At 41.1% G+C, this 27,387-nt stretch overlaps 1 protein-coding gene across 1 annotated transcript in view; it reads left to right on the top strand.

Moving 5' to 3' along the window:
- Positions 1-3,707: 3,707 nt before the first annotated feature.
- Positions 3,708-27,387, top strand: part of T265_01447 (hypothetical protein) — a gene marked incomplete at both ends in the record, with an annotated part of 70,173 nt that continues 46,493 nt past the window's right edge. The window contains 2 exons of the mRNA XM_009165473.1: positions 3,708-3,758; positions 17,370-19,893. Coding sequence (XP_009163737.1) covers positions 17,477-19,893 — 2,417 coding nt within the window. The remainder of the gene's footprint in view (positions 3,759-17,369; positions 19,894-27,387) is intronic.

Raw genomic sequence — 27,387 nt, 5'->3', positions numbered from 1 at the left:
AAAATATTGGCTGGTGGCTTAATGCATCCCCATTGCGGTTTTCCACACTGGGCGAGCAAAAAGATTACTTAGTGGACCAAATGTTTTAACTTTTCCGTTGAGTGGTTATTTCTTCCACGGTTAGATGCAACATAGAAACACCCCTTGCTGCCGGCTTTCCTATAAGCCGAATGCCTCAGGGGATTTCTTTGTAAAAAAAATTTTCATTGAGCCAATTATCAGGTATTTGAACACCCAACACATCTTTTGGCAGCGAAGTTCCGTTGGATGGAGGATGGGATCAAATTACGATAAAAACGAACTACTTCCCAGTTTGTAAGTAGCAAAAAATGAGCAACACGTCCGTGTTTTGGCATGTGGTTTCATTCACACGGGGGATTTGCGTAGCCGGTGGTTTGGAGTTAACGTCTACTGAAATTAAAAGAGCTACGGAGGTTCTCACGTAGACTGTCTTGTCACTTCCACCATCTTTAAAACTGTGCAGATGGGCCTACACTTAACACACAGTTTATGTATATTTTGTGACGTTTTTTCTGAGTCTTTAATAATTAATTATTTACGATGGAATTTCTATCTTCATAACGATGGTCATTGCACAGGTGGATAAGTAAACTAGAACATCGTTCTGTGCAGAACATAGAGCCATTCAAACTCTTGACGCCCTGGTGAAATATTGAACGATTTTCCCTTTGTTGAAAATATCCCACTAGAAATATGAACGCCGTATTGATTAATAAACACCTTTAAGTGGTATCTCACAGAAAAATGTCCGATTATTGGGGTGTCACTATTTTTACAGTAGCAACTGAGGTTCTTGTAAGTCCCTTTAGATTATTTTTTGCGAATTATATTATTGAAGTATTAGTGGCTGGAAAAACCTTGCCGTTTTCGGTGCGTTTGAGGAACCCTTTGTAACGAACATAATTATGAGTACATCCATTGAGTGGAAATAAAGACCGAATTGGACGAATTGGTGGCATAGCTTCGTCTCGCATGATAGAAGAACACGTATGCTTCGCCCGCGATTAGTGTTACACAGGCTCAACACCCAGACGATGAGATCTTGATTTTTGGGCATTTATTCCAGTATTTTAAAAAATTCTGACGTTTCAACCCAATTGCCATAACTATACGGTGATGGTAAATTTCAATGCACTGCGCTAAAATCGGTTGAACTACATTAAAGGTAACATGGTAGAATGTGAAATGAGCACTGAGCATCGAATCCAAAGTGCTGAGTTTTGGCGTGCTTCTACAACAGTCAGCACAAACAAAGAAGATTTTATGTAAATCCAGTTTCATTACGTTCCCTGTACATTTACCAGCCTGCCAAAAATACTAAACGGATTCACCCTACTGCTTTTATTGAGCGTTGCAGGTATTATGAAGCACATCATGTACATACCGTTTCTTCACCGCAACTGGAATTCGTGAGAGAGTTTGATCGCGGAACAAAAGCTTGGTAATTGTCGTTCAATTATCAACTGTGGTATGCTGACTCGGAGAATACGAGAAATAAATCCGTAACTGCCAAAAGATAGGTCGCAGATTGTCGGCTGAAATTGAAATTCATTTCTGTGCCAGTTGAAGTCGCCTTAAACGCAATTCTGTGCATCTTGGAATTTGAACACTGCGTGTCCAAAGCAATAATGCAAAAATCAGTGTACTTACAATTTTTTTGGCTAGAGCGACCAAATTGCCGACAATCAATCCCGTATCATGTAAAGTCCAAGAGTTTCGATAAATGATTAATAAGTGGGTAGTTCGTTAATCACCTCTAAGGTGCTACCGCGATCGTTCGTTATGGGCACACAAATATTTCTTAAGTGCCTCTTATATATTCCGATCCAGTTTGCATCCAAAACTGGTAACGCAAATATAGTTGGCAAATAGCTTGCTTTTATGCCTCCAGACCACTTTATTTTCATAATCGAATGGTGAATTTGGGTGCAAAAATCCATCATAACGCCGGAACTTGTTTAGATTCAACTATCTTAGAAGCTTCCCTTTTCCTTAACCCATTTTCAGCAGAATTACTCCGGAGTAATGCACATAAAGAATCTTTACTTTACTGACCATCTAATCAAGATTTGTGAGAAAAAGGTTGATAACTTAGCGTCTAATGATGTCAGTTTCAAAATCACTGTTTTTATAAACAACAACTACTCCTCTCTGTGTAGTCTTTTGATGAGCGTACTTTGCATACTTGTTTGCTGAGTACCCTCTTGGTTTTGGTTCTTCTCAGGTTGGTAGGACAGTTTAACGAAACTTTTTTCAGTAACTGATTCCCCATAACTTGGTGCAGATTTATTGTGATAAACACTACCGGTCAGATTCATGCCTTATCCACAGAGCATTATTTTTTACCATCTTCTGCCATCCACAACCATTTGAGTGAGTTTCTGCCTCCACTATTAATTTACAAATTCATAAACATATTGTATTACAGCCAGAATTCAGGAAATTTCGGCGCTTCGATTTTCAGCTGTTTGCGGAACGTAATTGAGATTTCAGTTCTAAATGACTTGTTGCACCTGGTACCTCCTATAAATAAGATGGTAGTTCTAACCGTGAACTTGAACGAAATTTTTCAGGTGATACGACGATTGTGATGGACTACAACCAGCTTCGTCGGACAGTAATCGTAGTAAACAAATTAGCAAATGGTATCCAAAGATGTCACTGATATGATAATGCAATCACATTAGTCAGTATCCATTTTAAATATTCCGACATTCTGATATGGGAATCGGGATAGAATTAGCTGGACGGTATTGAAAATTTACTTATTCCCCAAACTAAGAAAGCCTTAAATTTGGGTGTTAACGCATCAAAGTTAAGGAAGCAGCAACATTTCTGATGTAAAACTTTTAGAAACGAGTCTACCGAACCCACAGTTTAGTCGGAAGTTTATTCACGCACTGATGAATGAAATTTGTAGATTAACCTATTCTTCTTCACAGATAGTACTGAAAAAATTAGCTTTTGGGTACAGAAACCTTTGCGACTGTCTTATCTTCATTTTTTGTTGGAAGCAATTTTTATTTGATCTACTGTCAGGGTAACTTATAACACAATAAACTGTCGAGACTATGAAACCTGACCAGATTTATATACTTTTTGGACAGCGCTACCTTATGAAGCGTTATCATAAGTAGGCTCTGTCTGTTGCAGTGAGAAAGCAATCTTTTGAGAAACCTCTCATTCCGTGAGGTTTGAATATCCATGGGTTGTTTTGTGTCCCAGCACTACTGGTTGTATAAGCAGTTTGGTTTTGTCCGCATGCAAACGCCTGTCAGAGAATGAGTGGATTAGGGAACACGGCTGAGCACACTAACACGGCATGCCGCAGGACAACCGAAGCACAAACATACCGTATTTATTCGGCTTGATTTTTGTCTTCATATGAATGAGGGAATTAGCTCGACAGGCCGCAGCTGCAGCACGCTGACCAGCATAAGTTCTATATAATTACACTTCGATTCAACCGGCACGATGCGAACTGCAGTGTGCGTTTGGAGTGTGTGTCAATGTGTTAAACTCCGAAACAGGGTGTGTACGTGCAAATGACGAGCGATTCGGACATGGATACGTGGGCAGTGTGATTGGTCAAAATCGCACACAGTATGGCTATCCAATCGTGGCAGTGCTCGGCGATTTGGCGGCTCAACGCTACCCGCAGATTGGCATACATCAATCGAGTGTCACAAATGAACAGACAATCGGGAGTATTCTGGTTTGTTCATCGGTTCATACTGGTAAGTGTATCACTTTTTCCAGAATGCAGATGCCTTAGATATAAACATACGCGGCGTGTGTTTCACAGAGCACTGCAGTCATATGATGTCGGTTTTTGTAATAATTACTCGCCTAATACAACATGTAGATTTGATAGTTTGCCAGGAACAGAATAGTCACTAAATTTCTGGCACTCATACTTTGGCGATGAGAGACGTTCTGGATCAGCACACAACTTGAAATGAACAAATCCCGTGCAGCAATTAGTATTATCAGAGAGTCTACCAAAACACTTAAGAAAACAAAACACTTAACAAACAAAGTGTTAGCAAAGGGATGAGTCAATTGTGAACCGTCGTGGCACATGCACACCACTCAAAAGTTTTGCCGGGTGAATGTTATATCAATCAAGGCAGCCGCTCTTGTCCGGTCCCGGATAAGTTCATTTTCTAATGGATCGAAAACTTAAAAATATGTGCATTTCAGGAAGCTAGGAAACCAACCTAACGACTGAATGCTGGACACCGTTTTGATATTGACACATGCTTCATCAGGCATTTTATCAGCCAGTGATTTTTCTCTAATTTTAGGGGGATAAAAAGGCAGCCAGAGGAGTTGCTTTTCAACCCATGTTAGGACTTAGGTAGACACTTGTGTAAGTTAGCTGGTGTTGCAACAAAAGAGTTGGAGGAAAAGCTTACAGGAATTAGAGTAGCGGTCGGAATCTGATTATCCAGGGGCAAGAAGTATAGTTGACGATTTTTCGCCAGCATTATCTACATATTTTTGTTGCTGTATGCGTCCTTTTGCCTCATGTTGCCTATTTGCGAAAAGAGAGCACTTGAAGGTTTGAAATTCGGGTCCGAGGCTCTTCATCGCACGACCCTGTCGAATGGCTGCCGCGATCCGTTACACATCCTCTAGGATCGGTCTACATGCCCTTACCCACACTATTTCCCACTTTTTACATTTACCACGATTTGTACCACCATAAAAACCGGTTACCCCAACGAGGTTAGTTATCTTCGCCAATAAAGAAGAATCTTTTTAAATGAATGTGCCGTGCACACTTGGACTAATGGAAAATATTTTTAGTGGAACTATTGACTTAGCTGACATTCGCCCCTCTGTTTTGGAAGTGCTAAAGCGGTCTATAGACGAACAACGAACGTGCTGCTTACATTTTAAAGACCAGGTAGGTACATCGACGATGGAATGACACAACGTGATGTGTTCTATGATTAATTTTGCAAAATACATGGGCTACATCGATTGACAATGGACAATCTTAACCCTTAAATTAGCTTCCTTTTCCGTTCTTCATCTCAGATGTTTATGGCTATCGCCATATAATGTCCTCGCTCACTGAAAATCAACCACGAAATTAATAAATTCATAAGTTTAGATCGCTTGCTAATGTCAGCGTTTAAATTATACGCTGCTAAATTCAAGGGCTGCTGAGCAAAGTTAAGGGGTTTCAGTGACGAAAGCATTGCGCTTACTTCTTCGCCGGTCTATAATTCTCTCGGGTAGACGTGAATATTTTTGAGTTATCGGTTAGCAAAATATCTACCTTGGAATGTGGTTTTTACTTTTTTCAATTATTTTTCTCTCCCTCTAACATTGAAAAGGAATGAATTTCACTCAAAGGAGATTAGAAATTATGAATTAAATGCAGCCTATTGCACATTCGAGAAAGTGCAGTCTAATAATTCTGTTTTTCTGTGCTTTTTGATTTTCCCATGAGATTATTAAAATTATCAGGACGTCTGGAAGAGGATTCTAAATAATATTAATGGCTGAATTACACTAGAGAACAAAAAATGATGGCTGCATAAATACGATAGCTTATCGCTGGGCTTAACATCGCTGGGCCTACTTTTGGTGAATGCCGAATTTTTTCAGACGCCACCTGGAAGATAACCGTAACTGGAGTTAAGTCAATTTGGAATTAACGACATGCACACATACTGCGGATAGTAAATCACTTATATGATGAACTGCACTAAACTGAAAACTGGACACTCACTAGGGTAAACATGAACGGTTTGCCAAAATTACACCAGCCCTCCATCATCCTTATCCCCAAAATGGTCCGCATTTGCCTAAACACCAAAATAACATGTCAAAGACTTATGTACTAGAACTGTCTGCATTGCGAATCGTGGTACCTAATTCTCCACAGTGGAAGTTAAAGTTGAAGAAACTGTGCAAATTAAACCCAGTCCACTCGGGTCATACGGTACTGAAATCTACGGCCATTGAATGGTATGTCAATGTCGCATGCCTTCTTACACGGAATCATATCCCATGTACTCAAAAGTTTGTTCATACTTTCGCAGAAGGGTACACTTATCTCGTTCAAATGCAGAACACACCCAGGACGGCGTGTTCTAAGTTAATAACCCCGCTAAATTTTGCGGTAAAGTGCTTTTACTATCTGAAGAAAAAATCTTCTGGAACCAAAGAGAAATCAAATTTTGATTCCACAGCTGAGTTAAATACTTTCCCGAGAGAAAACCTATTAATAGACGTGCAGTGTTTCACTACCGAATAGTGCCAATCTACCGTTGGACAGTTACATTCTTTGCATATATGTTGTCTTCCCTTAGACACAGTATGATATTCTATTTCACACGCAAAACACGTGTTCTAGACACTGATACCGGAGAGCAATCGCCTAGAGAGGATATTCGGCTTCCAACTGTAACCAGGTTTTGAGGAACGAGAGGACCCGTCAGATGAGTTTGATGTGGCTGTAATTGTGGTTAATTGGCATCATTATGTTTCTTCGCTGGAGGAAAAAGTTATTTCAAACAAAATATAACGTGATTTTGGCAGAGGAGTACAGGAATATGTGGCTAGGGGGGGCATTTTAACCCTCCATTTTCTTCCTTCGTTGAATATGAATGGTGCATTTCTACCATTAACTTACCTGATTGAGTAGATTAATACAACCTTCCGGACGCTGACGTTATTTTTCAGCAGAATGCTCGAGGATTACTTGGAATTTTTAATGACACACTTATTTCACCGTCTGTTTATTCCATCTTCCACCTACAGTTGGAGACTGCACTGTGAGTGTCTGTCCTCGGCACGGCTTGAAAAGTCTGTGTTAAATTAAATAAACGTCAGACTAATTACCCTCCTGCAAGAAACCAAACGTTTACTTAATCAGAAGGAGGTGGAAATTGGACAGGAATCAAATTTATGGCTTTTCGCTTACTGGATGAATTTTTCCTTGCTAAGTACACCGGGATGGTACACCCAGGTCAAAGTATAACACACCGACCAAGACTTTAAGACCAGCCGATTTTTGAATGAATCGTAAATACACACGTAAAAGAGCCCTCAATATAACTTGTAAAGTAAACTTCCTCAATGCCGCCAGACGTTCAAAGATAATCAGTCTCAAAGGTTTAACAGAAAGAAGATTGAGGTGTCTAGATGCGCAGGTATGACAGTGAATATTACTTCACTCTTCTCGCTAGCCAAGGTTATGCTAACAAGTAGAATGCTTCAGTGGCGTTTCCACGTTGTGCGGGAAATCAACTACTGTTCAGCAACCAGAAGTTTGGTTAAAAAATTTCAACCTCGCGAGGATGTGCTGCAAGACTCGACTAAAATTACACAGAAAGTCTCATCGCAGTAAAAAATCATCAACTTCTGAAGAATCTTGAAAGGGCTATGGACGAAAGCTTTTGACAGGAAATCCAAACATGACCTACTAGCGTCATGGCTAGCTTGCGGTTGGTAATGTGCAAAACCCTGTTCCTTTCTGAAAAATACCTGTACCACATCTGGAATATACGAAGTTGATACATCAACCGGTATAGATTCGATGCGAAAACCACTATCCTGACCAAGTGATTGGCACACAACAATTGATTTCAGCGAGTTCCACTGGCATGTGGGTCACGGTAATTATACGGATCAGGGCGGATGTAGTTTATATTCGTTTTGTGCTTCACAATCCAGTCTACTGACGGTAAACCTATCTCTGTCATGTACGCACATGACTAATAAAGCTGGCGCTGGATATCGTTCTGAAACATTTCACTTTGCACCGATTCGTTTGCGTGGTTTCATCAGGTCAACAAGCATACTTGACATAGCTGCAACTAGTTTAAACCAGATCTAATGCGGCCGTATTACATTTGTGATCCTCAATTCGTTTTTGTTTTGTACACACACCCACAGTGTAATGAGGCAAATGTTCCCTGTTGACGGTGTTCTAGAACGCCCACTTTTATTGGCGGGATGACTTTATTGTCCGGTATGCAAACTGAATTTTTTGAGAAGCACAATGACTTTTCGCGCAAGAATGAGCAAAATTGGTCTGAGAAGACCGACAGCTTCGAAAGAACAGTGGCCGCAAGCTATCCTGTTATGGAATCTTTGCATTACAGAATTAGCTTATATGTCATTCACTGAATCAAACGTTTCAGGATTTTATGTTTTATCACTGGGTAATTACAGAATTTACGTTATGTTCACCAACGTCAAGATAGTTCAAGCGGTCTGAAACTGCCCGAAATCTCATGTTCAACGCGAAAACAGGACGATACATACTGGATCTCCATTGGCATATAGAAACAGTTTTCGAATAATTTTCGAAACAAGACGGAACTAGTTGACGGCGAAATCAGAGGCGTGATTTATATCTTGGCCTCAGAATGCAGTATAAGCATCGTCTTTTCTTCCTCGGTCACACTGGTGAATGAGACGTCAACCAATTCAGCAGCCTTTGTATTACTACGATCACACTTGTGGTTGCACTTGTCTCTTCCTAATAGTTTCTTCGACTAAATTCAATCCTTGATCGACGTACCGGCTTATGATTGCTTCAGGCCTTCAGCATTTATTTAGATCATAAACTCTTTGAGGAATCCAGCTGTATTCTTTAATGATATACGTCATGCAAATGCTCCAGAGTGTGTCGATAAATGTGCAGCAAAATGACGCATATATATGTGACGTATATCTACATTGCCGAACTTCTCTGATGATCAGGTGTGCAATAATGCGGTTATAGGAAAACAGTTGCTATGAAATAACACAAGAAACCATCCATCAACAAGAACAGCTACAGAGAGCCACGTCTCCGTATTAGCCCGCTGATGTGCTTTTTTTGGGGAACTCAGTGATCTACTGTGTTTAACCTCATCAGCACCCCTGGAAATGTCGAGGGACAATACGACGTATTATTCGTTTGCTGACTTTGATTGTGTGTAAATTACGGTCTTTTTTAAGTGTAACTAATTTTCTATAGACAAAATACAGGCAGTCAACGGAATTAGGAGTGTTTTTGATTACACTTCCTGCTCCTTACTACACAGTTTCAACGTAATAATTGCTCCATTTTATTTGGCAAAGAAAAACACTGATGATTTATTCATTGGTAGTATACAGTGTCATCAATAATGCGCTGCTCATTCAAATGTTTGACATGTGAAGACAACCTGCTCAAGTATTCTAGAGTCATGGTCAATAGTTCAGCAATCAGGAGTTATACTAGTTGCATACGGAACATCTACTCACTCGTTTTGCTGACTGAGGCGCTGCAGACAGCTGTACCGCCCCAGTTGACAGCCGTAAAAGTATTTCTCTTTGTCCAAGTAGAGTGAGATACTGTTATCCTTAGGCGACTCGAGGCTCATAAAAGATGAGAGAAAACTATCTAAATGAACGCTTAAACAAATGGAGATATCCCGGTCTAAATACGAAAACCTCGCTTTTAGTATGGAGAGGTTCGGAAATCAAAACAAATCATGCACCCTGTCAAAAAGTCCAGTGTATTGCGACAAACCGAGAAGCACTGTGCAGACGTTGCATCCGTGTTTACAGTGAGCGTCTCACGCAGTTCCGGGTTGATTCGATTTTCGGTCACGAGTGGCCGATCAGCAATATGATCATCTGGTGCTAATACGAGATCATGGTTCACTCATGCTGTTCGGGTCACTTTTTGGCGTGTTAACTGGTTACTCAAGCGACTACTTCTCAGATGGAAGGGTGATGAAACTTGTGAGATTCCTCCCTTGTATAGCGGGCTATTTCTTGTTAACAGAAGAACACTCGGGAATTTTAATACATGCTGTAAATTGCAGCTGAAATCAGTCTGAATTGGAAAGCCAAGATGTACTGTGTATTTGATTTGTTGGCAAGCATCAGCGGTGCTCCCCTGATTGACCGCCACGGAGATTCGAGCCCGTGATCTTCCTGTCATTAGCTCAAAACGACTGAACTAAAAGCATCAGCTGTCGAATTCAGTTTGCACATACATGTGTGTGCTGGAGATTAACCGCATTGGGAAAGCGGAGGAAGTGTGAATATATACACATCTTCCAACATGTTTCCTCAACTTTCGATAGGCATGACATAGATATTCTAACATAATTAGGATGCCAAAATAAGTAATATTCACTTCTTTGCCGGTAGAACAATGCTTACAACGAACGAAACAGAAACTAGTGGTAAATTTCAATGCCTCTTGTTAGAGTCGAACGTAATAGTTTCCATTGCATGTTCACGGTGATTCACGAGGGGGTTTCTTTAGGCATGCATCGTAGCTAAGCGTCATCCATCGCCACATCTCTGAGTTGAGGTGTGGTTGTCGGCTTCTGTTTTTCTCCCTTCCCGAATACGAACGTCCACCTCTGTTCCGATCCAGCTAATTTCGACACCAGGTTGACAAGGAGGATGCAAGTGATTCTGATCGGGAATTTTTTTGCGTGCTACTCACCAACAAAGACCAAAATTTATTGGAACCCTGTATCAATTAATTTTGTCCGGCATGGAGGTGGATTTTTCTTTGGACACACTGAGCTCGGATGTTTGGGAGGCAAGCTAAACCATGCTGACTTCCCTGGTGGATATTCCTACAGTGCTAGACTTGTGTGGTGCAGTGAATCATGAGGCATAACTTAGAGCTTTGGTGCAGTTAGTTCAGTTGGCTTAGTTTTTGTAGTTAACTATGCAAGATAGTGTGGGCTCAGTCGCTCAACAAGATCACGGATGCACGGTTTGTAATTCAACCCAGTACCACAAACTGTCGAATCTTGAGAGAGCATTTGTTTCTTCCTGTGGTTCAGCCGGGGATATACCGTAAGAAAAGCAAAGCCTAATGTAAAGATGTTAACGATTACCAATCTACATTCGGAAAGTAATGAGTCTGCGGGACTTTTTAAATTCCGTTTCCTGCATGTAAGCCCCAGTTTGTACAAGGCGGAATTACACTAGTTGACAGAGAAGGGGAGTCGAACTGTTCTCTATGGCTAGTGATACCAGAGCATCTCATTCTACCGATAAAAGTTTGTTTTAACCGAGTCATAACTGATTATGCCTCAGCTAAAATTAACAGCTTCATCTTCCTACTGACCACCATGTAGAATATGAATCGATTACACCTAAACATATATCACTCTGCTGACCGAGGTGTGAAAAAATTCGGAACTGATGACAATAGATGGTGGTTTCACTAATTCTCATCAGCACATATGACTTCAGAATGAAGGCTGTGCCTTCTACTGCTCGGTCAGAGCAACTGTGTTTCGCCTTATATCAGCGATAAAACAGACGGGCCTAACCCGGAATCGTATCCTTGTAGCTAGTGCAAGACAAGCATGTGTGAATACCTTGGATAAGATGTGCATCTGCAGTTTAACAACGGTCAAGCCATCGCACTTCCGCTCACAGTCGGTAGGCCACATGTGGTTTGTGCAATGAACGTAGTGTTGGGTAAAGGTTGCTGACTCTAACTTCAACCTGATGGAAGGAGATCGGTGTGAAAAAACTCGGTAGCATTTTGAGCCTTGACATGGTGATATAAAAAGGCACACGAGCACTACTTCACATCATGTCGTCAGCATGGTTGGTGAACTTATTAAATTACCACAGGAATACTCCGGTCAAGTATATTACTGTAGCAATGATTTCTGGATGATGTACATTGAGGTATATGGCAATAGAGTAGGAAAAGTTAACCAGGTCGAGATATTATGGTTTAAGGACTTATGGTGCTGCCAACTAGTTTTGTAGCGCTGAAGAGTAGCTGGCAATAGGCACAAACTTGACGTAAATAAGAGTGAGCACACTTTTTGACGTTTACAAACGCAACGATGTGCAATACTTGCTGCAGCAATTCAAGCAATCAGGGTACGACCAACCATTACGTCTGTAGACCGAATGTGGCAGGAGTGGCGGGGGATGGGAAGAATTGGCACAACATGCCGCGACAGTAAATAATTCGCATTCAGGATGTCTGTTAGTTTGACCCCTGAGAAGGACTGGCGAAAGACAAGTCTTTTGGAAAGCTTGTTCCTAGACCAGAGAGAATTGCAACAGACGTAAACGCTTTTTTTGTTTGAGACAGTGCTGCTTAAAGGTGTGTAACTAAGGCATATTCATCCTCAAAAACCACAGTCAAAATGTTTCAGTCGTTATGACACAAGAGTTTCGACTTGAAGAGACGGCACAATATGTTATCTTCGGAGTACAAAACACCTTCACACTCTAAAAAAGTGGTCACACATTTATGCACCGACTGAAACCTGAGTCGCCCTTGTGCAACTCTGAAGAATATCACATATACATAGAACAAGATACACAATCCCCGCTAAAGCTTCAGTTCGGTTGGGATTCATTTGTGTATCTTGTTGAAATAAAGTCAATTTTGTAAGAACCTTTAGTAGGATAGTGATGCGGTCCAATGTTTGTCCACTCCATGGATGTGTCTGATCTGCACTAAGCGCTTATCCGACCACGTCATGGATTAGCAATGAGAACTTCCACATTCGCATACCCTGAAAATTGGCAGTCACGGTTTCATTTTTGAACAACCCGACTAGCTCGTTCTATATCTGTTCACCATGACCGATTCGGGGACTGAGGTCACACATAATGCGTAAGCAACCATTTGAAAAGTTGTATGTGACAACACTAGACAGCTGTGGTTAGAATTCCTCTAGCTGAGTTTCTAAATGAGATATCATAAGACCATGCACTGACAAAAACCGAAAAAAATCCTATTGATAATGAAGGCGTTAAGACGTTGCCAAAACGAATGCAAAGGATTCTAAATTTACTCTGCTCCTTAACGTGCTTCCTGAATACTACCGTACTACTCTACCTCACACGTCAAATCATTTATAATTGCAACGAAACAAAGAATAATGGAATCAACCAAAGCCTTTCTCGACAAATCTCTGAGCGATTTCCGGAAACTTGCTGTGAGTTTACGATCAGTAATAGGTGCTTCATGGTCACTGAGTATATTTCCGCAGTAGATCACACGCTTTACGGTTTCTTAGTCTTTAAGTTTCTACTGCTCGTCAAAAGTCTGAAATCATTGGCTTTGTCCATGACGATCCTAACGACAGTACGTGGGTCAAAGTGTGAACGAAAAAAATGTTGCTTCGATTCAGCTGCTCGCCTTGAAACTGATTCACCCTCAACTTCTGTCATATTACGTTGTATGGCGTTTGATTTTCATAGAGTTCTATTCCTAAATGCAAAATGCTCACCGTTTGCGACTAAAGGAGCTGAATTGGGGTATATATATATGTATATATATATATATATATATATATATATATAAAGACATGGAACCAGGGTGACATTCTCTACCCAGTTTAACTCATATCCTTATAAGTCCATGTAAAAACATAGCATCGTTTATTCCGGACTCTTCGAGTCGTTTAATTAAATAACCCAATCACCATGCAGCCACACTTGCTGGACTACATTCTCTAACGATCTTGGTTGAAGAGATGTATAGTGGGGTCGATCAACAACGTTGACTAACCTTTGACGTGTGCTATCGAAAACTGAATAATGCACCGTGATTTCTATGTATTCCTGCTGCTGGAATTGCATTCAGTTTTTAGCTGCTGAGTCGCTTGGAGGAATGTCGCTTCTCGAAAACTAAACGCGCGCCACCCACAACAAAACCATGTATTTATCGTCATATATTTCAACAATAATTGTGAATTTTTGTCCGTCTGTCAGGTAGAAATTATATCCCTAGATGTGAGTGCGAACCTGAAAAATCAGGTTAGCCTCCGGAATATCGGATGGGATTGTCAGTTCTCAGATTTCCACTCACCAAACACTTGCACTTTTACTATTTCTCTAACGCTCGAAAATCTGATGGTTCATGGTTTTGTGTATCTGTCTAATTTCTGTTCACTACCAACCAAGTTTCATATTCAGGCACATTAAGGGAATTGTTCTGTTCAGTCTTGGGTGCACAAGCTCCAGGAATTCGAATACGGCCTTAAGTTGAGAAACTTGTAGGTACAAACGGAGAACTTGGTTTTCAGTCAGCAGAAAGATCTCATTATCCACACGCTCGCGTCCAAAAGCGAATTGCTCCAGCTTGCACAACATTGTATACGGTCCAACAAACAAGGTCACTCCTTTCGTGTCTGACCAACTGTCACACCCAGTATATAGTTGACCCTCTGCATTGATGCACTTACACAGTGCATTAGCATAGTCTTGGTAAATGATAATCGAGTAAGACAAGAGAGTGCTGACCACGACACGTGACACAAGGTCATACGTAGTGTTACACTGAAAACAACACAAGTGTTGACGACTAAAGAGTGTTCATATTCACATTCGGTTCCGTAAGCCTCTACAGCTTAGATACACATGGAAATGGAATTTGCTCAACAAGGACAGAAATCAACAAAATTCCAAAACTATTTCTGTGCTCGGCAGAAAAAGTTGAGCAGCAAAATATTAGACATGTATACTAACTTACGTATATCAGATTCACCTTGATCTAACAGTGCACGACATTTGTACTTCAGCTGGAACTTGGGCGAAAGGAAATTTTACTCAAAGGGAAGCCGTCACTCTGAAACCGTCGGCCAATTCGCTGAACTTAACTAACAGGAAAAGTACTCCGATTCTGATGGGACACGGGTTCTGGGAAAATATTTTACAAAAATTCGTGGTTATCATTCTGGAAGGATGACATAGATGGACGAACCTGAATGGGGTGAGGGAGAAAGCTGGGTAAGCACGGGGTCTGGGAACCACATTTCCTTTGGAACTTACATTCACTGTGAGGAAAAGATCTTAATGTTCCAGGATATCAAAGCTGCGTCATTGTTTGGGACCCTGTACGGTGTACCACTCTCAGAGTGCAAGCTCGCACTTTCCCACCTCTATTTGAGGAATCAATAGGATCGGACTTCGATACCAACTTTTATCCCGCTCAATAATGGTGCAAATTTTTAGCAGAAACAACCACCAAATACTGTTATTCATTCTTTTGTTTGTTTAGATTGTGATCAAGGGTAAAATATAGAAAAATTCTGAAGAATTAATTTAAACTGGTCAAAACCCCAGAGTTATTTTCTTCGATTGTCTTCTTTCTCATGAGCACGCAACCAGCAAACAAAGGGACACAAATTTCAATGACTTATGTGTTATCTACTCAAATCTTGCTTGTGTGGATTCGAAGTTGGTGTTCTGCTCAGCCAAGCAAATCCAACCGCCTTAGGATCCTTGCTTTTGTGGTCATTCAGCCGCAGGTTGATTTGCTTCACTAAACAATGTCCAAGCAATGTCAACATATTGTTCCAAGAGAATGTGTCGGAGATTGGGTCTACCAAGAAAGCAAGCCAAAATATCTACTTGTTGAGTTTATAGGTAAAAGTTAGATCGTATTATTCGAGTTGAAAAAGTTAGTTTACACAAATGAGAGTAAATTTAGTGAGTAGCTCCGACATTGTTAAGCCAAAGAGGACTGTAAGAAAACAACGGGTTGTGAAACTTTCTGCACAGTGAGCCAAGTTGATAGTGAGCTCAAGAAGGCCAAATTTAAACAAATATTCCTGTTTAGTACTGTAAGTGGTATTCACCCATTCGTTGGCCCACTTTAGGTTAAAAAAAGCCACTTTCAAACACTAATAAACATGGATCGGGATGCGTCTTGATGCGTTTTGCTTTCTCATTTTTTCATCCGAATCATTGTTGACTAGGTTGGCGACGAACGGTCTAAAATAACGCATTCATCATACAAGTGAAGACGCGTTCTGGTTTAGCGGCCAGGACATACTGAGTGACCCTACTTATCCAGGTTTTCAACGAAAGTAGTTTTATGTTAGATAGAAAAACCAGTATGTTTTGGAATATTTTTAGAAACGTTGATAAAAACTGGCAACAACAAATTCAGGTTATCCGCCTGGGGACACAAATCCCAGTGGTGCTACTCCGAGGAATGCAATCAATCCGGTAACTTGATTTATTCCTGGATATGAACGACCGACTAATTGCAGGCGTCGACTGGTCACAATCTTTCATGCCCTCATACGGTGAACAGTTGTCGTCCACGATCCTTTAATTTCACATGTCTACTTGAGACCGTACGAACCCCAAATCTTCAGCTGTCAATCCAGATTTCAAGTCTACACTCATGCTAACACTCAACAGAGAGAGAGGTGGTGACTAAATTTTAGTTTTTTTTTGTATGTTCAAGTTGTAGCTGAGTTTTCGATTCACGCTATCGTCCGCTTATCTGCCCGTTCACACACTGAACATACGATCCTGATTATTGAAATTTTGGGGATTTTTCGGGATAGGTATTTTGTTCATAGCCACACAACTCTCGTTTGAACGGTCGTCCTCCTGTTCTGGAGTATTATTCCGGTGAGTCCACACCAAAAGGAAGCACTGGACTCGAATTTCACTCTCATTAGAGCTCATCAGTAGTGCATACCCAATGGCCGTGCCGGGATTTGAACTCCGGACATCTGAAATGCAAGGCGAGCGTGTAACCGCTACTTCACCAATCACACACCAATCACAATACTCAAGTATGAACACGTTGGCTTGTTCAGACGTGAAACGTGCGTTGGTGGACTAGTGGTTACACACTCGCCTCGCATCTCAGGTGTCCGCGGTTCAAATCCCTGCAAGGCCATTAGATATGCACTGCTGATGAGCTCTAATAGGATCATGAATGTGTCGTCTTGTTGGTTCAGTGGTTTGCCGCCCCACGTCACGGAAGCCTATAAAATTCCTTCAAACATTCAGCCCTCCTATTCTGCCGAAGAAAATCAACATAACTTTTCTTTTTTCAAGCGACTCTGCATTGGTGCATGTGCTTTCAAGCCACTCATTTACTTAACAATCTCAAGAAGATTTGCCACTTCTTCCAGTTGAACATGTTAAGCACTCCAAAATACTTTGTCTAGTCTGTCGTCTGTCCACTATTTTAAACTGATCTGAACAGTTGTGTTATTCACCCAGCTATTGGTTATATATCTGCGCATGAAGTCAGCAAAGCGTATTAAGCAGACACATCCGAGCTTTTCAAAATCACGCTCAGTTTCGTAAAAACGAAATGCACAAACAAAACAGGGAATTGACCAAAACCGTAGTCCGCGCACGTCATAGTCACTGTCCGAGAGGGTTGATCGGGTTTGACCGTATACACAACAATAGCAATTTCTCAGGTGTGATTCTGTGTTAGTTGGATAGACACCGCTCGATCTTATCAGTATTATCGTATGATCATGTCCATATTTTTTCCGGAGTACACGTAACGGATTCAACTCAAAACCTGTAGTTTTGGAGCTGCTCTACTCTGCTTTACTTTCCTGTACGTTGTCTTACAGCACTCATGCTGAAATCACTGTGGCCCCGAAGATGATGAAAGGACCACGAACAACTGGTGCAAGTTGAAAAGGGTTCCCACACAAGTGAACATATCTTTCATGTTCAAATGCATTTAGTCTTCAACCGATCTCTGCTAGTCGCCATCAGCTTGTGGTTTTCTCTGAATATGCATGTTTCAGAGCTAGCAGGATCGAACATTCAAGAAGGACTGCGACTCTACATGACAGAGGAAGCTCGCCCAGGAACAGTTATTGCTTCTGGCGCACAACTTGGGCTGGCGTTCTTAAGCTCAGATGCTCACGTACCCAGAATAATTAACCAGAAGGATCCCGGTGTTTCAAGTCTTTCATTTCGTTTTGGCAACACAAATGACCAGTCTGGATCAAGGATGCACAATTTACAGCTGGTTGTTGAGGACCGTGTTGATCGAGAGTCTATCTGTCCATCCTCATCCACAGGAACAGCTGTCAATTCCGCTCCAGGCGATGGACACGTTTCTAGTGATTTTCATATTGACACAGTTGGCTACTCTCTGCAAAATCCTTTGCAAATAGCAAATCTTGGCTCTGAAGACTCCAGGTCGCCGTCGCGTCTTAATGACGACTGCACCATTCCACTTCGGGTAGCGACAAACGTCGATGGTGTACAGGCCATTCATCAGATCTTCGTTAATGTGCAAGATATCAATGATAACCCACCAACTTGGTCAGAGAGATCGATTTCAATATTATTCAGAGATGGTGACCCTGCTGGGACAAAACAGCCTCTACCTCTCGCGACGGACCCAGATTTTGGGTTGAATGCAGTGGTTACTTATCGGTTAAGAGATGCAGCTGAAAATAATCATTTACCTCAAGGATACCCAACACAAAACGGATTCACTAGGTTAAGAGGAACTGAAGTATTTGAACTTCACAAAGAATCTTCTGGAACGGGGTTCATTCGAAATAGATTGTTTCTTGTGACAAAACAAGAAACGGATCGGGAGGCACGACCTCAAGGATGGAATCTCATTTTGATTGCCGCCAATATCGAAGGTTCGCCAATACTTTCAAGCCAGTTAATGATTCATGTAAATATTACCGATATAAATGATAACGGTCCACAATTTTCACAGTCTGTCTATCAGCCAGTATTGAACAATCAGAAGGTTGGCGTTATCCCCGAAACTGTCGGTGTGGGTCAAATTCTCCTTCGGGTTTACGCAACCGATGCAGACGAGGGGGTGAATGCGGCTATTAAGTATAACTTCGCACCTGGACCCCAGTTGCCATTAATCAAACACTTTTTTGAACTAACACAAGATGGAGAACTCAGAGTACGTCAAAAACTGGACGTAGATAAACCAAATGCAGGTGGTGACTCAACTCATGGCTTCTATCTTCCAACTACACCCATGGTATTCGAAATTCAAGCTGTTGATGGTGCTGATCCTGCTTACGCGAGAACAGGATATGCAACGGTGAAACTAACGGTGGAAGACGTGGATGATGAGCCACCGTCGATTCGCGTGCACCCCGTTCGTCCGTGGAACGGACAACTGCGTACCAACGATGGATCTCATACCGAGGCCGAACTATCTGTAGTGGAAAACGAGCCAGCTGGACAGTTGATTGCATTGGTTGAGGTCAGTGACCCCGATAGCCAAGGAAGAGAAATAATTCGATGCAGCCTTATTGGTAAATCACAATCACTCTTCCGTCTTGCCCAACAAGACGTGGTTGGCAATGAGTATCAGGTTCATACAACTAGTAAGCTAGATCGCGAACAAACTTCGCGGCTACTTCTGACGATCGAGTGTAGAGATTTGGTGGAACACGTTGCTTCCACTACGGTAGGCATTAATGTATTAGATGTCAATGATAATGCACCAAAATTTCAAGAAACCCTGTATCAGTTTTCACTTCTGGAAGATGATGGCGAACAGACATTGCAAGAATACACATCACGTAACCGTAGCTGGCTTTCGGCTACCGGCCGTGTATTCGTTCGTGCCACAGATGAAGATGAAGGTCCGAACAGTCGAATTAATTATGCATTAAAACACAGCGACGACAACTCGCCTGATAATAGATTCTCTATCGATGCTGAAACAGGGCAGTTGTTCGCTCTCGGGCCATTCGACCGTGAACAGGAAAGAAAACACCGGCTTGTCGTTGTGGCAACGGACAATGGAGAACCGAAGTTAACAGGCTTGTGCACTGTTGAAGTGATTGTGATGGACGTAAATGATAATGCACCATTTTTTCCGCAACAGCGCACGAGCACAGGGGGATATTCATTCTCAGTTCTGGAGAATCAGTTGCCAGGCACACGCATTGGACAAGTGGAGGCATTTGATGCAGACCAGATTTCGTCCACCTTGTTGGCCTCGGAAATGCTAGATGCGACCAATGGAGGAAGTGGATTGTCCATTAAGGTGAAGGATCAAACAAATTCTGAGAAGCTTACTTTCGGTTTGAAGAATGAAACAGACGCGCAAGCATTCTGGATCGATCCAAAGTCAGGAGTTCTGATAACTCGGTAAGTTCTTTCGTGGTTTAGCTGCAATCCATCCGCAACTTCGGTAAACTTCGAAGTTTGTTCATGAAATCGACATTTATTTTTACAGATTTAGGTACAATTTTTCGTACAAAAATTCAATGGTATGTTGTGTGGTTCACCTAAAACAACTTGATGTAACTTGTGTAAACAGCAATGATCAAGTGCTTTTGTTGAATGGAAATGCACGTAGGCCCACAGGTATTTTTTGAGAAAAGGCTTCGTTTTTCATTTTTTAAGTCTGACAGCTAGTACATTGAGATGGTTTATCTCATTTCGAAATTTTCTCCAAGTACATAGTTAAACCGAGTTACGGTTTCAGTTACCTAGTGTGGAGGTTGTGTGCATCTAACTTCGACCTTATAAGGCAGAGGCTTATTCTGTGACAACGTCTATCCAAATAAAGGGGAGACTGAATAGATCAATAGTTAAGTGCAAAAACAAATTTTCTGAACGTTCAAAAAGTACCTCTAGTTTGTCGTTGACTACAGCCACAAGGGTTCTACTCACTTCAGTCACAGACATTACTGGAGTGACGCACACCGGCTTAGAGCTAGAGAAGAATGCGAGTAAACTGGAATTCCTGCATGAAATTCTTTGAAAGGCCATAGAATTGTACCACTTCCCACTTAGTTTTTGCAGTGTAATGCAATTAGAGAACTTCGATGACAGAGAGCTCAACTGTTGTAATAAGGGAATTCTTCGTGCGTGAGCACGCTTCAAAAGTATCAAATGGGGCGGCAGACAAGCTGCATCTTTGTTGGGATAAGTTATTATGAAATTCGGTTAGCATTGGCAGGCGACTGGCTGAAAGTATGGGGGGATCATAGAAAGTGTCTGCTAATTCGTCCAGGTAAAACACCTGTAGTAACGTGCAAAAATCGTCGACTAGAGTCGGTAGTTCTTTGTTATGATCCTAATGCAATAGTGATGTGTTGGAATGATTATAGCTTGGATACGTCCATTTGTCCTTGATGACAAATAAAGCAGTAGCTATTAAGAATAAAATTTTAGGCTATCCAACCGAGAAGCTCACCGGAAAGGCCCCCGACAACGTCGTATATGACACACGACAAGTACAAGCAAGATTAAGGAAGGCCGATGGATATCTCCGGCTGTCGCGTGACAAGGATGCATGTCAAAGTACAAGCAGGGTTTGGTTGAGGCGCCCAAGAATGCACGGTATGACAAGGACCAAGAACGCTGTTTGCAAACATTATTCGTACTACACTCGTATTCAGTCAACTGATTTGAAAATTTAGAAACCTATCACAGAGGCTTCAAGAATGCAGCATCTGAAGGGCCACAACGAGTCTAGTTTTGCGGAACATATGGTGACTGATGCCAGCTGGCAATTCTTATACTTGGTGAAAATAGGTTAGAATTCTTCACGGACGTTACAGCGGGAATGTCAAATCGCTAGATCGCTGAACTGTCAGCTGTTCGTGGATGTTTGCTCTTGGCGAATCCTGTTCTTAATCTCGTTTTGTTTCGTTTGTCAGTGCAAAATTTCGGTCAGGAAATGAACTATTTGCGATCTGATTTTTTGACGCTTTGATTCTAAGGTCCATTTTGTATCTCTCACTCACTCCTCAATGCTACACACTTTATCTCTCCAAACTTATTTAAGCCGATCGGATTCAACAGCGGTGACATTCTTGGAGTTCGCTAATAATAGCGATGGTGAAGCCGTAGTTAAACACTTAGGTGTGATCACCACTGGATTAATGAAAAGTGACCCATCGTTCCGACTAATTTCACTGTCCGAAAATAGACTACTGTGCGTCACAGACCGACCGGCTTCCGTCACCCGTGGAGAAACAATTAAAATCGCGGTGTGCCACGCAATAAAATCTAGATAAACAGGCGGTTATTTTAACTGGACACAGAAGATAAGATAATGTGATATTTATCACGAAAATAGCACCCTACGTGACATGTGTCCAGTTGGTGATTTGAACCTGAGGGAAAGGATAAAAACGTTTGTTAGCGGAATACGCTCATTTGCAAACAAATATGGTTTTATGGCAGACTCATTTGGAACACAGCTGGATATCTTTTTTATGATGGTCCTAAACATTTGTTGTGCGGGTAACAGCTATTTTGTGTCGAACCAAGCTGAAGGACGTAGACTACTGATAATCTGTTTGCACTATTTTGCCAAATTAAGGGTAACTATTGCAGGACTGAGCGATAGGCCTATGGGTACGTTATTGATGATGGTAACTTCGAAAAAATAATGTTGCAACTTTTAGAATAGTCTAGCTGAGTGTGCGGCCTTTACCTCGGAGATGACTGAATTGTACAAGGATGTTTCGTGAACATTAGTGTCTCTAGTAACCCCATTCTTATCTTTCCGTTTAACTGAAATTCACGCTTCAGAAAGCACAAATTCACCCTTGGCAGTTTATTAGGTTCGCTAATATATGCAAGTAAAGTTCGTACGGAAGAAACTGACTCCATTTTCAGCTGTCCTATGCCCCGAAGGAATAAATAATTACTCATTGTTAGTGCCGTTTTGTGTGCGTGCATCTTCTTAGAGTAGTGGATGAGGAATTCATTCGTTCGAAATCTTCATTTTAATGAGAATACAGTAATTACCATAATTGACATGGAAACTACCAAAATTGGAGTTTCATAGTCCCACATTCATTATTGCTTATTTTATGGGCTTATTTGTCTAAAACAATATGCAGAACTCTTGAACTTCAAAATATTTCGTGTCTTGCTAGTGAATTCAGAATAACTGTCTGCATCATATCATTGCTAACCTGTTATGTTGCAGCTTAAACTAAGACAATTAGCGTTACTGAAAAATGAACCAAATGCAGTCAAAAGGCTTGAGAAAATCCACCGTGCTGGCAGATCACCAGCTGGTCAACGAACATGAGCCATATTTGAAGTCACATAATTAATTCTCTTTGTGAACAGAGCACTTTTTCGAGAAATACACTCATTTGCAAATCAATTTGGTTCTAAGGAGAGACTCAACTGAATCTCTCGTTTATGATGTTCTACAACTGAACTTGCTGCACACAGGCCGCCTCATGTTCCAGTTGGTACGATATTCGAGATATCGCAGTATATTTTCATAAAGGAAACTACTCACAAGTGTATTTCTCGAAAACTGCAATTTGGGTTCAAGTAGAACATGAGGTTGATGGAAACTCGGGGACTGCGCCTACCTGATGAACCTTAAGAAGGTCGAAACAGATTGTGGGCTGTCGAAGAGTTTTCAGCAACCTTGTGAGTAGTTTCCTTCAATAGCAATTTTTCTTTTCAAAAAGGGCGTTTTCGGACTTTAACAAAAATCTACTTACCTTTTGGAACAAGCTCGAATCCAGAGCCTACATTTTTGAAGTTTTTACGATCCTGAAAAGTGTTTACCGCAGGTGCAACCATAGCACCACTTTGTAAAAAGGGCTGACTATTTCGGACCAGCCCGTCAGTAGTCTTCCAATATAAACAAGTTCTGTGTTAGGGTGGAAAGTGACGTATGCATGGAGCTAAGGCGAATTACGTTCAGCACAGTTTCCCAAGAGCAAAGTAATACACCAGAATTGAGTAAATCTAATTCGAGTTAAAAAAAATGTTTAGCTGTCCACTTATTAATTACGTTGTAACACATTTTAGTGAGTATTCAATGACAGACCAGTGTTCGCAGCACTTTCAATAGTCGGGTATGAATGAAATCATCAAGATTCTCCACAATCTAACACTGCTAGGTCGCCTCTTGGTATGGATTGGCAACAAATTCGAATAGTTTTTTCAGTTGGTTTGTGTTGTTGTGCTATCGTTAATACCATCTAAAAGAGCGGCAAACTTTAGGTGTGCCTTATTGTTACCCTATTGTAAATATCTTATAAACTAATTGTTTTGAAACAACATTCACTCTTTTGTCCGACGATGCTGTTTTGAAATACCACAATGTAAGTTAATGAGAGAACTAATAGTTCATATCTGTCCAAGTGCAAAGGTTTCGTTTAGGGAAGCAACACTTTGTAAGCCGCTAAAATCTGGACATTTGTGACGCTAGACAGTGAGGAAACATTTCGAATAGACTATTCTTTCCTGCATTATCATTATCGTTCTTTAAAAATGATTTCTTCAAAAGTAACTGGGTGGTTGAATTTGGTTTAATTTCGTCCATATTAAGCAAACATTCGAGAGATCATGAAGCATCTGTATTCTTTTGCCGAAAAGTTCACTGGGACTTCTTTTGACTGAGCGCAATATTACATATTGTGTTTGCCCGGATTGTAGGTTATCGGCACAAAGTTAAACTAGTGTGCAAATTTCAGTTACTTTAGTGATTGTGATGATTTCTAGCCACTGTAGGACAGCTAAGCAATGTCCGTTCGTTACCAGATGTGGAAAAATCCCAGATTTAAAACACTCAGAGCCTTCAATAATTAAAAAAATCGTAATAAGTAACACCATTGCGATCAGTCCTTCAAAAACTTTCGTGTACAATCACAGGACGACCAAAGCAGTTGCTGACAGTAAGTGTGATTAAAGTAATCAAATCTAACTGATTTCTTCCACAAATTCACTTTTATCAAATGTGGTCAATTGTTCTGGGGGAGTCTCGGAATCACGGTCAAGAGATGAGTGCCCGAGGTCAAGAGATGAGTGCCCGTTTGTATGAGTGGATTAGTATGAGGCACAGTGTACAACGAATAAAAAGGCTTTCTGAAGTTCCTAAATTCATTCATCTACGGTTGATAACGCCTGGTCATACACAACGACTAGCCTCAAAGGTTTGCTGAAGTACATTTAGTTTTCGAAACAAAAAAACATTTTCAAGGACAGAATATGAAGGGAAATGGGTGTCTGGAACTCATTTTATACCCATTTTTGCGAACTATTTATCTGTCAGGGGTAGATTTCGCAAATTTTCGGATGCCTCCTAGCTTCTCGTTGTTTGTTTTGCCTCGTTGATCGCTTAAACTATGTGGTAGGAATCGTTATCGCTGTACGCGGGTTCAGTGCGCTTTCACACTGATGAACGTCAATCAAGCTGGTTTGTTTCAATGCAGATCAGTCTGTTGTACAAGCTGACGTGTCTATCAACAACTCGGCTGAGAAAAATTTTGCTCTGTTGATTGAAGGCCTAATGCCAATACCGGCCGAGTTTATAGCCAGCTGCAAAGATTCGGACGTGGTCTCAAGCCGTGCAGTCTCGCGATTAGTTGTGCATCGGTGCACCCTAGATAAAATAAATGACTGACCAAAAGTCAGATCAGGATGCAATCACAATTTTTGTCGAATTTAATTGAGTAACTCATTTCAGTTTTGTGATTTTAATCAGACCAATAGGAATTAAACATTTTCGTCCTCCGTGTTCTCTATAACGTGATAATAGGTCTTGTTTTGAGATATATTTGTGTTGAAGCAGGATTCAGGTCGGCGTATCCGAGGCAACTTTTTTTCGTTTTATAGTACCCGTTCGTTGACATCACTAGAGATATCTGGCCATTCTGAGTGACTGAGTTAGCCCAGCTCAAGCAGCCCCCTACTGGAAAACATCACGAATTCTACTGCTTTTACTGCTGTACAAACATATAAAGGTTAAAAAGTGCTGATTATTCAAAGTGACATTGATGGCCAGAAGTCGATGAATTCCTAATTGATGACACCTTATTGAATGTCAGTCGTATTTGCTTTGAATGAGTCAGCTGCCTATGGGCAACATTAAGTCAAAAACAACAATTTGTTTATGTAATGCAAAGTGTCAATTTTGCACTTGTAACCATTTTTCTGATGGCTGCAAACTATGGCGACCGCTTTGTTGTCCTCATTGAATGGCATGAGGGAGACTGAGCGACTCAAAGGATCTACCAGAAAACAGCAAGCATGGGAAATTTTTTTATCAACAAACGACGTCTGTTGGATGCAGAGAATTGTCGAATGTTACATGAAAGAATACTGGATGACATGTGTACTAAGAATACATCAGAATTTCGCGAACACTGATAGTTGATCATCCGAAGGTCACGTTTTTCTTCCGAAATCAGAATGTGATGACATTCCAATTCGGAGGTCTTTCCGAGAGTTTTCGCAATTTGCTGAATTCTCATAAAAGAAAATCTCTAACAATCCGAAGTAAGCGCCGCTGCAGTTGCATGCGTGATAAAATCGTCAGTTGGACATATTCTTGCGTTTCTGATATTTTATATTACTTACAGTCGAAAGCAGACCTTGTTGTAAGGTTCTGGCTGTGGGCTGGGTTGCTACGTGCAGTGTGTGGCGAGTATCTAGAACAGCTTCTAAACAAAACATCCATTTGGGCTTTACACATTTTGGGTGATTTCATTGTTGTAGTTTAGTTGAAGTTGCTGTTAATGATTTGCAGCCTGATTACGGTTTGATTTACTTCAGTCAACCATGCAAAACGGTTTGATAGCACAAAAATTCACATACAGTCTGTTTATAGCACATTCCGCTCATTCAACGATATTGGAGTTCTAGAAAAAAAACTCCTTGTCGGTTAATGATGCTCTCATTTGAAGATTCTTTGGATCTCAAGCAAGCAACATCAAATTAGTGGATGAATGAATCAAGTGATTGAAACTGTTTGCTGAAACATGAGCAGAAATTTTCTCGGAAGTTTGTCTCTAAATTGATTTGTCAGGAGGCAGTTGACAGCACGCTGTTCATTGGAACAGCACATTGTTCCTTACCAATTTACTGTGAAGGGCTAGCGAAGGTGCCTTATTGTATGCCCGTGCAGGTATGCTATAAGTTGTACGATGGAAACTGTGGGGTGACCGGAAGTGACCTGTTGTCGCGCCTAAATACACAAGAGCAGCGCGTTTAGTTTTTACTGCACTGCACCAAACCTACCTATCAGATAGCACTTATAAACAAATGGAGGGTTTCGCTCACTTGCCTCGCTGTGCCTGGAGATGGATTATTGTGAGTGCAAAGTTCGTCGCCTGATCAACATCTCGCAAGGACATGTCGAAAACAAGTAAGACTGATCGCCGGTTTTTGTGGAGTATCTCATAAACAAACTAGCTCAGGTGTTTCCGGGACACGACTTCCTTTCGTGGCAAAGCGTAAATAAAACCTGACATTTTGTTTTGAATGTATCGCCAGTAATGTGTGATTTTTATTCTGAAGTGTTCAGCTTGAACACATCTCAAATAGTCTGAGGCCATGGATTGATTATAAGGCCATCAAATTACGAAAGATACACCACCTGGTCTAAGACGGTTAAATGGTATTGCTCGGGTGAAATTGAGACTGGGGATGGTCAAATATTCCAAGACGGCATTTGCTTAAATTTCACTTCACAAATCATCTTGGAGAAGCTGACCTGGCCTCGAATTTGGATATTCCAGTGTTGGTGGTCTTATCATCACAAAGCAGCTTGTCACAAATGCAAACAAAGCGTTCATCAGGTAGGCCGGTTTCTTTGTGAAACAGACAGTGCGGTTCAACGAAAAAAATCTTGCAAACTATCCTCCTATA

This window comes from Opisthorchis viverrini (genome assembly GCF_000715545.1).
Source record: "Opisthorchis viverrini unplaced genomic scaffold opera_v5_15, whole genome shotgun sequence".
NCBI classification, from domain to species: domain Eukaryota; kingdom Metazoa; phylum Platyhelminthes; class Trematoda; order Opisthorchiida; family Opisthorchiidae; genus Opisthorchis; species Opisthorchis viverrini.
Note: the sequence above shows the minus strand (reverse complement) of the source record. Positions and strands in the feature narration are given on the sequence as shown.